The sequence below is a fragment of the Clarias gariepinus genome, chromosome 14 (assembly GCF_024256425.1).
Source record: "Clarias gariepinus isolate MV-2021 ecotype Netherlands chromosome 14, CGAR_prim_01v2, whole genome shotgun sequence".
Classification (NCBI taxonomy): Eukaryota; Metazoa; Chordata; class Actinopteri; order Siluriformes; family Clariidae; genus Clarias; species Clarias gariepinus.
The window spans coordinates 81,418-95,000 of record NC_071113.1 but is presented as its reverse complement, the minus strand read 5'-3'; the positions used below and the strand labels follow the sequence as shown (position 1 = coordinate 95,000).

Below are 13,583 nucleotides of genomic sequence, written 5' to 3'. Positions count from 1 at the left end.
TGCTACGCAAACTCATCAGCCTGCAAACTGAGGCTCAACAAACCTGCGTTGTGAAACGTTAAATATTAAATCTTTAATCTAGCTTGTAGCATTCTGTTGTTGTTGTTGTTTTTTTTCCTCATGAGGTGGAACAGAAAGCCGCCTGTCCTCGCCGCTCTCCAGGTGGCTGATACGCCGAGGTGATGTATAACTGCAACTGCAGCGTGAAGCTTATTTAGTGGGAATGGATGTGGCGCATCTGCTCGTTCCACCCTTCCAATTACAGGGTTTGGATAGTTGAAGCCTGGGTGAGAAATCACGGCGTCTCCGGTTTCCGTCAGAGCCTCAGTGTTCAGGACAGAGCCATTTCTCTCCCCTCGCCTTCTTTCGAGTTTCGACGTGTGACAACGAGAGCAAGCGGCGGATTGGACGTGTGAGACGTCAGGGTTTGTTATAGCAGGTGTGTATCTAGACTGACTTCACTACTTAAACTGCCCTTATATGTGTGTGTGTGTGTGTGTAAGGGACGGAGCTGAAAGACGTTTCTCTTTTGCAGGTTTTTCAATCACTAATAAATTTAAATTTCCCCTTAAAGTGAAAAAGTCACTTTCCGGTTCTACTGAAATCACAATCATGCACTAAAAGCCACTGTTTATTGGATTAATTAGCATTTTAATTAACGTGTAAAAAACAAATTACAAACATAAGCAGTTAGGATGAAAAACCACCAACTGCTCTGATTGCCAGCGCCGTCCACGCCGTGCTCTCTCACATCCTCTCCTGAGGTCACAAACACAAGCCTCAACATTGTCTTTAAATTCAATGATTAGTCGAGTACAATTCTCTCTCTCTCTCTCTCTCTCTCTCTCGCTCTCTTTCATTAATTTTCCAAACTGAATTCAAGAATGATCGTGAAAGTCAAAATACTTCTTCCTTAACAGGACAAGAAGCAGCGATAATGTGAGTAAAACATGAATCAAACACAGAATATCAGGAGACATGAAGGAAGCTGCCCTGTGACGACGTGCACGGTCGAAAGCGCTCTACAAACAAATAAGCTAAACTGAAATCGTGGCTCGGTCTGACGCTATCAACAGGGATTCACACAGTACAGGTGAACACACTAGAGCAGCGAGTTTGGAACTCGAACCCGCAGCAGCAGAGTTTCAGCCCCTACAGCCTCCAGCTCGAGCACTTCTCGGTTATTAGTGTTAATTGCCCTCCAGGTGCATGTTACTCACCTGTGATTAATGAACTCATCATGCTGTAGTGGTATTACGGTTCTCACTGTTTCCACTGTGGGGTTATGGGTGTGTGTGCGCGCGCGTGTGTGTGTGTGTGTGTGTGTGTAAAGCTGAGCCAGAAGGCTGGACATTTGCTCATTTCCCTCAGTGTAGATCAGGAATCACAAGCTGCCATTATCACAGGGACCGTGGCTATAAATCACCCGCAATCTAATGACAAGTCTGATACAATGTAATATCAAATAATGTAATAACAGATTCTACAGAAAGTTCAGAGGAAACAAAATCTTTACATTTTTATATAAAAATTTTCCTAAATAAAGCTGGAGAGCTCAGCGCATAAAGTGAAAGCTTGATGTAAACGCACGGCCATCTCTTCTTCTGATCCAAACGAGTCATGAAGCACGAAACCAAACCTGAATTGAGGTCAGGTGACTTATGCCCAGGGCCAGATGTAATTCCCAGTATGGTCTTTTCCAGTAACGATCTAATCGCTCCTGTGACTTCTTCATCAAACTTTATGGTAACCCTCTCACAGCGTGTGTAGTGGAGGTGGTGGTGGTGCACGTCCACCGCACACTTACAGCAACATGGCAATAAAACACTGCCAGTACACAGGCACTGCACCAAGAACGACTCGCACCTGACCGGGGAGACGGCACCGCAGAGACGGGAGGAGAAGAGGGACAAGAGCAGCAACCGACGCAGAGATGGACACGTCAGACGGGGGACTAAAACCCAGGCCTTCAAATCAGAGATGAAGAAGATTTCAGTGAATCAAATCCAATATGACTCTGATGAATCACCGCCTGGAATAGTGTGTGTGTGTGTGTGTGTGTGTGTGTGTGTGTGTGTGTGTGTGTGTGTGTGTTCAAATCCAGCTCCAGTGTATTATCTGTTGAATAGTGAAAGGACAAAAGGACAATCTTTCTCTCTCTCTCTCTTTATTTAGTGTAGTAAGGATGGAGCGCTGCAGGATTGATCTCATCTGTGTTTCCATCGGGGTTTTAAACACACGCCTGAAATCTCAAACAGAACAAACACAAATCATGTCTCTGCTCTCCCTCTCCCTCTCTCTCTCTCTCTCTTTTCACCACCTCCAAAAGAACCCACAACCTTTGCAGCTCTCTCTCTCTCCCTCTGACTCTCAGTCTCCTCACTCGAGTCACTGATTCACCGAGTCACTGATTCAGAAGCCTTCCTTAACATTTCTCTCACGTTGCATACAAAGTTGAAGCTTCTAGCTTGAAAAGAGGAGAGGAGGAGGGGGGGGGGTCAGTTCTCAGTTCTCATCCCTCCCACACACACACACACACACACATGCATGCATTCTTCAGGTTTAGCCAAATGCAACATCTTTTTTTCTCCAACTTCATTACATTTTTATGCATTATTTCCTCTCTCTCCCTCTCTCTCCCTCTCTCCCTCTCTCTCTCTCTTTCTTAATCTTTTTAATTGCACTCATCATCATCATCATCATCATCCTCCTCCTCACTCATCAGACCCTCATTTAAACCCTCTAAGCGCTAATTGCATCAGTGTTTTATCTTTTTTGAGCTTTTTTTTTTTGTCCGACCATCACACACACACACACACACACACACACACACCGCTGCACCGAGCTCCTTACCGATGTGTATGATGGAGTCGGCTCTCGCGCCGTCGCACCGCAGCATCCCGAACGCGACGCAGATGACCAGCAGCAGCTCCATGTCCGTGTCTCCGCTCCGTGTCTCCGCGCGCCGCGCCGCCACCGCGCATCCACGCGCTCCGTCTCCTCCCGCGCGCGCTCCCGGTACAGACCTCTCTCTGTATATCTATATATGTCTCTGTATTTATTTGTTTATTTATTTAGAGATTTATTTTATTGATAGATAGATATTTCACCAAAATAAATAAATAAATAAATAAATAACAGTGTCCAGGGAATGCAAATGCGAGTGATTAAGAGAATGCATGAAAATTAAAAAAATAAAATAAAATAAGTGCAATGCGCGCGATCCGGGCTCCCGTTCTCCGCAGGTCTCGCGCCGAATCTGAGAGGCATGAACGATCTGCAACCGGAGAGGAGGAGGGGGAGGAGGAGGGGGGGGGGCTGATCTCTCTCTCTCTCTCTCTCTCTCTCTCTCTCTGGGCCACGTGACTGCGGAGGAGCTCTAATGCGGAGAAGCGGAGCCGCGCGCGGAGACACACGGAGCGCGAGCATGGAGGCGTCAGACGCTCGCTACACTCTGGGAGTGTGTGTGTGTGTGTGTGTGTGTGTGGTGCACGGAGCTCCACGGACTGTGTGTGTGTGTGTGTGTGTGTGCAGTAGACTGGAGTCGGAGTCTCTCTTACACACACACGCGCGCGCGCGCGCGCGGCTCCACAAAGCGGTAAACTTTTCTCTCCTCCTGTGTAAGTGCCGAACAGGACGCCGAGAGGAGTGTGTGTGTGTGTGTGTGTGTGGAGGAGGAGGAGGAGGAGGAGGAAACGTTTTCATCAAACACACCGGAAACGATCAGCGCGTAAAAGGATGGCACAGGAGGACCGGCGGTGGCGCGCGGGATGGACCCGAGAGCATGGTGTGTGTGTGTGTGTGTGTGTGTGTGTGTGTTGTGGGGTAATGTTGCAGTCATGTTACTTTTCCAACATGATGGTGTTTTAATTCTGTTCTGTAAAGTGTGTGTGTGTGTGTGCGCGCGCGCTCCGGTCAGCGCATCGCAGTTCTGCATGGAGACGCAGCGGAGAGTCACGTGATACTCTAATACTCTTACTCTTACAATTAAAGGATATTTCTTGCAGGCTCGCGCGAAACCGGAAATGTCCCTTAATTGTTTGGCTAAGTGTGTTGAGCGCGCGGGAGTCCCAGAGCGCCGCGGGACCGTGGAGCCGGTGTCACTTCCGCCACGAGCGGACCTGCTGCTTCTGCGAGGCGAGGAACAGTACCGAATACATCAATCATCTTCATCTTCATCATCATCATTATAATAAGTTAAAGTGTTAAAGCGCATGCGCAGTCGCTGTATGTGAACTGTTTCTTTCCATCAGGAAATTGTAGCGCAGGATTTGATACATGTTTTACATTCTGTTTAATTTGTTACTTTATGAGTCACGTGACTTTGTGTTGTTAGATCTTGGACCAGGAGGTGGTGATCAGAAGCATGTAGAGGGATGTTGAGTGATTGATTGATTGATTGATTGACTGATTGATTGACTGATTGATTGACTGATTGATTGATTGACTGATTGATTGACTGATTGATTGATTGACTGATTGATTGATGTACTTCCTTTCACAGATCAGATTTAAAATGTAGTTTATCAGTGAGAGTGCAGGATTTCTAAAAAGTATAAATATTGGCACTTGTTCACCTAAGACTGACAGGTCCCGATCAGAAGAGAAAGAACTACGGCTCTAATCAGAAGAGAAAGTGCGCCTCTGCTGGACTGCGCCGGTATTGCACACGACAACATACCAGAATTCAGATTAGTGAAGAGGAGGAAAAAAAATCACCTGTGTGTGTGTGTGTGTGTGTGTGAATATACACGTGAGAGTGCAGGTTTTCTATATGTTTATGGTGTGCTGTATATGATAAATTAAATATATTTGTGATTTATACAGAACATTAAAATAATCATTTGTGGGGGAAAATTGTGCATGGTGCTGTTTTTTTCAATTTAATTAGTTAGTGAGAAACATGAAGAAACCACACATGTGAATAATATAATGTTAAGAGCAAAATTAATTAAGCAATTTGCTAAAGAAAAATAAAATGAAAAAAAAAAACGTGTAAAAAATAAACACAAAACAGTAAATGAAACCTGTTAAAATAAACCAATGGTTAAAAATATCACGAAAAAATAATTATTGTGGGGGGAAAACTTGAAAATAACTTGTTTTAAAAAAAGGAAATTAAAAAATGCACTTTATATAAAAAATAAGAGACCCTGAAATTATACATAAAACCTAATAAATTATTATATTCAATAAAAATAATTTATGAATATCAAAAACACTCCATGACTCCAATAAATATTAGCCAAAATAACACTGTACACATGTAAATAATTAAACTAACAGTTGCATCATGTTCGGATTTTCTGTCAAATGTTTGAGGAACAGTGCTTTATACTGCGGAGTCTCATAAACACCTCCATACACAGGGGGTAAATAAGCACTGCTTAGCAGAAGGCAACTTAATGTACAAAACCTCTACATGTCTGTAATTAGTTTGTGAACACACACACACATACTTATGATGAACTCATCTTAACACACCTGCTGTGATGCATATGAATTGCTTTAATTGTGTTAATTATGTTAATTTCTCATATGGATGGAGAGTTTTGGGAACCTGTTCAGGTGTGAAACCTGCATGCTAGCTACTAATTTAGCGCATTAGCCTTGAAGTGTGTATGCAGCTTTAAAATGATCAGAAGAACGATACTTCAGCAGACACACGGAGATGTAAACTTGTTAGAGAGAGGACCAAGTGCGGATCCCAAAAGTGAGAAATGAAAACTAACATGTACTTAAATATCTATTTACCAAAAAGGAAGAGAGAGAGAGGTAGAAGGGAAAATACATATCATAACCCCGGTTTCTCATCTGTTAATACATGAGCTTAAAAATAGGTTTTTATTGAATCAACAAGAAGGAGAAAGAGTAGAAGGAGAGCTTGGTTGCAGAACGAGTCTCGTCTTTCTGCTAGTGAGTTCAGTACGAGATGATGAGGATGAGGATGAGGATGTGAGGGCTGTGACGGTGCTTTAAGTGTTAAAGGTTTGTAAGTTTATCAGCTTGAGCAGAGTGTAAAGATGAGGACAGACTAAGGCAGTAACGCACCACAGCATCGCGCTCTCTAAGTAGAGATGAAACAACAAATATATCCCCGCTTTAACCACTAGCACGTTAATCAGACACAGTACACCAACATTTACATGAAGTTTACCTTAATATAAAGTAAATCTTGGAGGGGCACCTCTAGGAGAATCGTGGAGTGATGGGTTTCAGAAGGGCTTTGTAAGCTGACCTTATTCCTCAAATCTCTTCATTGACTATTTTCTACTCAAAGACTATCAATTTTCTTGTTAATATAGGAATAGATTTGAAAGAATACCAACATCAGTCTCCCGTGTACATGCTGTAGCTGTACATAGGCTCAAAATATAGTAATATAAAAGAGTACAGCAAACCACATGGTAAGAAAGTAACACGTCTTTATAGAAGAAAGAAACCGCATGATGGAAGAAATGTTCAACCTGATGTTTTTTTTTTATTTTTTTCCCAGTTGCTCATTACTTTCCAAGAAACACAGAAGAAAGACAAAATGGGGCAACATCACAAACAGCATAAGTGCCTACAGCACTTTAAAAGACCTGGCACAGACATCAGGGGGAAAAAATAATGCATTACGGTGTCTGTGTTGGGGGGGGGTGAGGAGGGCTAAAAGAGAGAGAGAGAGAGAGAGAGAGGAGTTAAGACAGAGAGAAGGGAAGATTACCTGCAGGAGGACAAAGTACTGAGAAGACAAGAATCGATCCAAAAGTTACATCGCTGCTATTTACACTGTGAAAGTTCCTGGTATTCAGAGTCGGGTTACGCCGGCGTGGATCTCTCACTTCTTTCAGAATCAGTTTCTAGGAACTGGAGTGAGTATGAGACACATAATAAACCACTTCGGAAAATTTGAAATGTATAATAAATCACCAGAACCAGAAGCTTTATTTCATATTTCGTGCGGTATTGATTGGTTGTTGTGACCTGAGACCTTCGAAAATGATCAGCTGAAACACAAGTATAAAGATGAGGTACAGTATCAATACGAGCATGGGCGTGACTTTCTCAGCCCAGTCATTAAATGAAGATTGCAATAATTCTGCACCCTGTGACTCCTTACAAATCCCAAGAACTTCCAGTGACGAGTTACAGCAGATGTGCTCCAGTTTATTGTTTAATTCATCGATTAGAGGCATGATGGAAGAGGACTAGCTGTAGCATGCTTAAAGGAGGTGCTATCCATTTCTCCATAGCCTGCTCCGGTGCTGGATCATCTCCAGGGCCCTCACAGGAACGAGGGGTTCAGCAAAGGGCAGGACACAACAACAAACACCTGTGAGTGCAGTGAAGAGCTCATTACAGGGCGATAAGAAAGGCTCTCCAGGTGGAAAGAGAAAGGTGAAGAAGGACAGGGTTGACATCCTGGCTAGACAGAAGTGCACTCCATTTTAGAGTCAATGATTCTGGCCTTGGCTTACTTCAGTTAGTCTGCGGAAAATGTGTTAATGAATTACTGAAGTCTGTTTCCACACAGAGGCACTAAACTAAAGATTAGTGGATGTGGAGACGTCTCAGGATCTGCAGCACACGCAGGCTGTTGAACAGATTTACTGTATGATGGTATATATGCTTCTTCCTCCTCATGCAACAAGTACACATGCAATGACTACACACCCTCGGAGTACACCAAAATATAAAATTTAAATATGAATTAAATAGAAAAAGCCATTCGTGCTTTTTTGGAGTTTTGTGACCTTTATTAGTTATAATGTCTCACTTCTTTTCTAAGAATCGTTTTGTTTTCTTTCCAAACGGTAAAAAAAGCATCTGCTCTCATTTTGCAGTCGAACCTTTCACGCCGCCCTGCCTGTGCTCTAAAGCTACATGCACCTGAAACACACACATTGTTGACTGGCCACACAAACACAAACAAATCACTAAGCAATCTGATGCCGAGTGCAATTAGACAGGAGGAAATTGTCTCCGAACTGTGGAGCTGCATTAGAGACTCGGTGCAGGTCCAGTGACCCGTGGGGGGAAACATGATTTATTTGGGAAGCTGTGGGCCAAGAAGTGTTTGTAATAGCTTTCCACTCACCTGAACAAAGAATAAGTGAAGCACGGAGTCACTGCAAAACAAATACACCGGGCATTTGGCATAAGTAATTTATTAGGACCTTATTAAAACCTGTTGAACTTATAATAATAAAGCATCAGTTCTGCACACGGACTCCGTCTGACTCTGTCTGTGTCTGTCTGCGGAAAAGCGTATAGTTTGGTCAAAGTGCCGACATGTTAGAAACCCTTGGAGGAGGTTCTGAAGGGAACAGCGTGGCAGCGGCTCAGGGCTAAAGGAAGGAGAAGAGTAGGTCATGTATGTAAGCGTGATCCTCCGACTGACTGGACGACCTGCAGGTCTCCCTGGACGAAGGACGATCGTTACACGGTGGAGGCTTTTTATAGCACACACACACACACACACACACACACACACACACACACACACACACAGACAAAGTAATGACTTGCCATTAGTACTGGATCTAATATGAGCTGGAAATCTTTAGTAGTTCCGAAGGAAAACTCTGCCGTTCCTCCGATTCATGGAACCATGTTGTTGTTTCTTTAGGAAACGGAGCGCTCCTGAGATTTAAAGGTAAAATAGAGATTTATTAGATCCAAGAGGCAGAGATGATTAAAGCAACACTGCGTCCTTTAGACGCTCTAACAAATGGAACATAATAAGCCTGAGTACTGAGCCCTGTGTGAGTGAGTCTTACGGCTTGTAAAGAACATTTGCATCAATGTGCATTACGTCTCCTGATAGTCTCTCTGGCATTAGTTGAAAGGAAGCGGCGTACTGATATAAATTCGGCAGTGCTGCTTCAGTTTCCAGGCTCTTTGTAAGCTCTGGGAACGGACGCCATCTCTTCTTATTTGCGTCATTTTTAAATTAATCCTAGTTATTGTTCGAACCCCTGGCCTCCATTAATGCAGCAAATGGCTTGGGTATTGCACAGCTGTGATCGCCATATGCGCCGCTAAACAAACTGTCGCTTCCTCTTACAAACTGTCAGCGACACCCAACGCCACACAAGTCGCGGATCCACAAAACCCACACACGATGCTTCCCTTGACTGATGAATGAACACCGGTCCAGTCATTTAAGAGAATCCAATAATCATCTGTCCGATCTTTTCAGTTCAGCATCCAATCAGATTCAGCAAAAGTCAAGTCTGTCAAGTCAAACGATCGTCCGCTCTGAGCTCCTCATGCTACACGACATGGTTAGCGTTTAAATAAAATAATAAAGCAGTTATCCCGTATACAGTGTCACGGGGGCGGAGCCTATCCAAGCAGACATAGGGGTACGAGGTGGGGTACACCCTGGACAGGGTGCCAAACCATCAAAGAACACACACACACACACACAAACACATTTTTATTTGTTGCATACACAATTATCCACAGTATAACATGAAATGAAATGTTTATACAGCTGCTGATGACCTAAAGATTTTTTTTAAAATTGAGTTTTCAATAAGAATATAGTATAATAAATTAATAATAAAGTAAAAAAAATTTTACAAATTAGAAATATAGAAAAAAACTTTTAGATTTAAAAAAGAAATTTTAATTTACATTAAGTACAAATAATAACATAATAGAATAATAAAATAAAATAGAAATATAATAAAATAAAATAAAAAAAAGTTGAAGTGGAAACTACGTCCAGTCATGGGCGAGACTGTGCAGAATAATGTGCAAAGTCACAGTTTAAAGTTGACTTAAATAGAAATAACTTAAATAACAGATATCGCAATTTGATGATTATGTTGTAGCGTCTGACAGCGCTAATATATTTTAGGATGTCAGGATAGTCTATACTGGTTGTCATGGAAACAAATTAAAAGTGCAAAACTAAAAGAGTTTAGAATTTTTAAAGTGTGTGAGAACGTTGTTGATTGAGTTGATGTTACAGCTGCTGTGATTTCACTGCTGGATTTATTAACTACTATAACAACGATAAGTTTAAACACTGGATGGGTATTTATGTAGCGCACTGGTTCCAGTCCTGATAAAACTCTGGGCTCTGATTGGTCAGAATGTGATGCCTCACATGTTATGAACTGTATTTCCATCAGGTGTACGTAAGGAGTCTTCGGTGTCAGACGTAAGGCTGAATGTTAAGTTTATGATTCTTTGCAGTTTCTCAGGAACATGAGAAGAGCAGCTGGCGAGGGAACGACAGGAATGAACTCACTCGGTGACTATTAATCTGAATTTAAAAAGCATGATGTAATTATTTTAATAAACACAAACCTGTAAACAGTGGCAGAATTCTGTGGTGTAAGAGGAATAAAACGGCTTGTTACAGGCCTCGGGACTGCTATTGATTAATTTCCTATAATGGCATAACACAGGGTGTTTATTCCTCATGTAACATCCTAAGAGCTAGGAATTTACTGCCAGGAAAACATTCAGGTCCATCAAAGGGACGAGAACTAATGAACCTGTAAAGATTCTAGAAAAGCGTGTCAGCGTACAGCACATCCAGAATTCACAGAGGTTTCTCATTAATATAAAGACTATAAAATAATTTATTCTTCCATTTATAAATTATTTTCCATTGTTAGTATAGTGCATAAGATTAATTCTTTTGATTTGTATTTTGTTCTATTGCTGTTGGAGCTGAAATAGCGTACAGAACTGATTAATCTGCTAATTGAATATGAGATATGGTTTTTCTGACTAATCAGGAAAGAAAGGAGTGGAATTTGTCCTGAAAACACCATAACCATGAATTCAATTTCACTCGGTGGGTCTGCAGGAGATTCATACAGCTGAACTTTGGAATGCATTGCTGCACGGAACAAGGGTTTGGGATTCGACCCTGATTACTTACATTGTACTCGCACTCCGGGTGAGAAACGTTACAGTCGGTGTGCAGAGCAGGAACATTTATAATGACCAAGACCCATAGAAATCTACCTGAATGTTTGTTTGTTTTTGATTGACAGGTGATGCTGGTTTACTCGAACCCGAAGATCGATGATGTAGCGTTTATCGGATCCCATCGTTATCGTACAGCACTCATGTGCTCAGCACATCTTGTACTCTAAATGTTCTGTATATATATATATATATATATATATAAAGGTGACTTAACCTTTTCCCCGCAGTAGTCTCGGCCTCGAGCCAGCTCCACTTACAGGATGTGCAGGATATCTGCTCGACTAACACTCGAGTTAGTAATTGGTTGCTCTCTAAACTTTGCAGAAGGTGGATAATTATATAATGCACTGCTGCTTCATTACTTTACTAGTAAATGATGCTTGAAGTGCAGCAGATTGATAGTGTACCATCTAGTGCTGTGTCAAGGCCAAGTGCATGTTATATTATAAAACACTGCTGGTGTCAGGGTCCCTGAGTTCTTTTTTTATGCTTTTGCAAGCTCTTAATTTTTTTTCTCTCTTTCCAATAGAATTCATATTGGCTGTACTCATTATGCACACCCACTCACTCTTCCCTGAGATTCAAAATAGCTCCCTGGTGCCACAGGAGAAAAAAAATACCAATGCAAATGTGGGAAACTTTGTTCTCCAGTGACAAATTACATTCATCATCTCTGCTACAGCCCATTGCCGCTCCACCGCTAACGCCAACTACAGTAGGAGCAGGACTCGGTGAGAAATGTTTTATATCCTTCTCCTGATAAAAGCCCGCCTAATGTTTCCATTTCAGAATAAACATCAAATGAAATGAACAGTGTTCTCGAAAATGAAAATCCCTAAGAATAGTAATTATCCTGCTGGAATTTTTTCAGGTGTATGAGGAAAGACGTATACGCTGTTATTATATTCTGAAATACATATTCCGAATGCCAGCGACAACATGTAATCATGGTATCACAGTGCGGGATCACACACGTAAACACGTTTCCACGAGTAAACATTTATATTTATATGTACAAAGGGATAAAAAATCTATATAATTACTCATACACAATGTGTGACCCAGATAAAGTCTGTGGAGGTTTTGTGTGTGTGTGAGTCACTCTTTTCTGCATTAATCCATTCTACATATAATATTATGTAGGAAACAGTAAATCACAAAACATGACTTTACAGTAGCTGAGTTTTCACAGGCTGGGTCACACACGGTATAAACAGACCTACTGGCCATTTGATTGGCTGTGTTTTATTTCCTTACATGCAATAAGGATCAAGTTTATGATTATTAATAATCATAGTTGACACATAAGTAGTGAAAGTGTCTATATCCTTCCTGGGGTATTTTCTTTCCCAGATGGAAACAGAACTGGGAGAGAGATTGGACGAGATCTTCACTTTCCAGTTGTAGAACTTCTCTAATCTTACTGGCCCCGTGTGACACGGTAGCACTGCAGGACTGAAAAACTACATTACCCAGCAGCCCCGGAACTTTACACGTCCATAATCACAATCACCTGTGCCTCGTTTCTTCCACAGGACTGTCTGAGCTGGACAAATGCCCGGTGACATCATCCATACTGAAGAACGGTCGTCTCTATGTTGTCAGGAGCTGACTCCGCCTAAACCCAGTTTGATCCCTAAATGAGCAAATAAGCGAAACAACCACGCCTCCTCAGTTACAACAAGCTTGTTAGCTTAGCTCTAATTTACATGCTAATGTTAGTTTCCATTTGATTGCACCCTGTCACCCGTACCCTACATTATGTCCCGTGTCAACTCTTTCACATTTACATTTCTTGTGTTGACTTAAACTACACCAATTTCAGTTAGCTGGTTAGCTAAACTGCATAGCAGACAGCTAGTGGTTTGACCTGCAATGCCTGCAAGCCACGCCCCTCGTTAGGCCTTATTTGATGGCTTAATGTAATTAAGTCTAGCCCTGAAGACCAGAACAGTATTTTGTACCAGACTGTAAAAATGTTTATTTGTGTTGTAAAGTTTTTTACCAGTGAATGAGGATTGACTCACTTTTGGAGCCTAGTGGTCATTCCAGGAACTGCATGTTTTGGCACTTTGACGTTGTACTCTTTTCTTGCCCCAATACCAAAAAGTATTTTTTTTAAATAGATGCACAGCACTAATTGTCTAGCGTTTGTCTTTATTTCTCCTGTTCATGACCTGTGTGTTCTTCTGTACATTCACAGTGGTTTTGTTTGTAATAAAATATAACCTGCACTTATATCCACTTTCTCATCGAATACCTGTCACTCAGTAAAACATTTCACTTGTAAACACATCTAAAGTGCTATGAAAATTATGCCTGTACTTTAAATAACTTGCTGTAAAATGCCAAGACATCAAAACAGTACATCATTGTTCAGTCTTTATATTATTCAGTGTGATATAAGGACGGATGTGAATGTGGTGTGAGGCGTATCCTATGCTTTGTCTTAAACTGCATTTTTTAAAATACAGTATATATACATATATTCCTAGTGGTTTTATTTATCGAACCGGCATGTATAAGTCTAATTATTACCAAAAGCATGTAAACAATAAGTGGGTCCATGCAATTCTCTCTAACTTTAAACCCAGTAGAATACAGAAACTATATGAGACGAGGAGGATTGAGATGCAGAGCCG

The 13,583-nt window shown here is 41.6% G+C and overlaps 1 protein-coding gene across 2 annotated transcripts in view; it reads right to left on the bottom strand.

Moving 5' to 3' along the window:
- LOC128541351 (glutamate receptor ionotropic, delta-1-like) overlaps window positions 1-3,180 on the bottom strand; it is a 299,238-nt gene extending 296,058 nt beyond the window's left edge. For both annotated transcript variants that reach the window (XM_053511727.1, XM_053511728.1), the window contains exon 1: window positions 2,854-3,180. In XM_053511727.1, coding sequence (XP_053367702.1) covers window positions 2,854-2,935 — 82 coding nt within the window. In that variant the 5' untranslated portion in view covers window positions 2,936-3,180. The remainder of the gene's footprint in view (window positions 1-2,853) is intronic.
- Window positions 3,181-13,583: the final 10,403 nt, after the last annotated feature.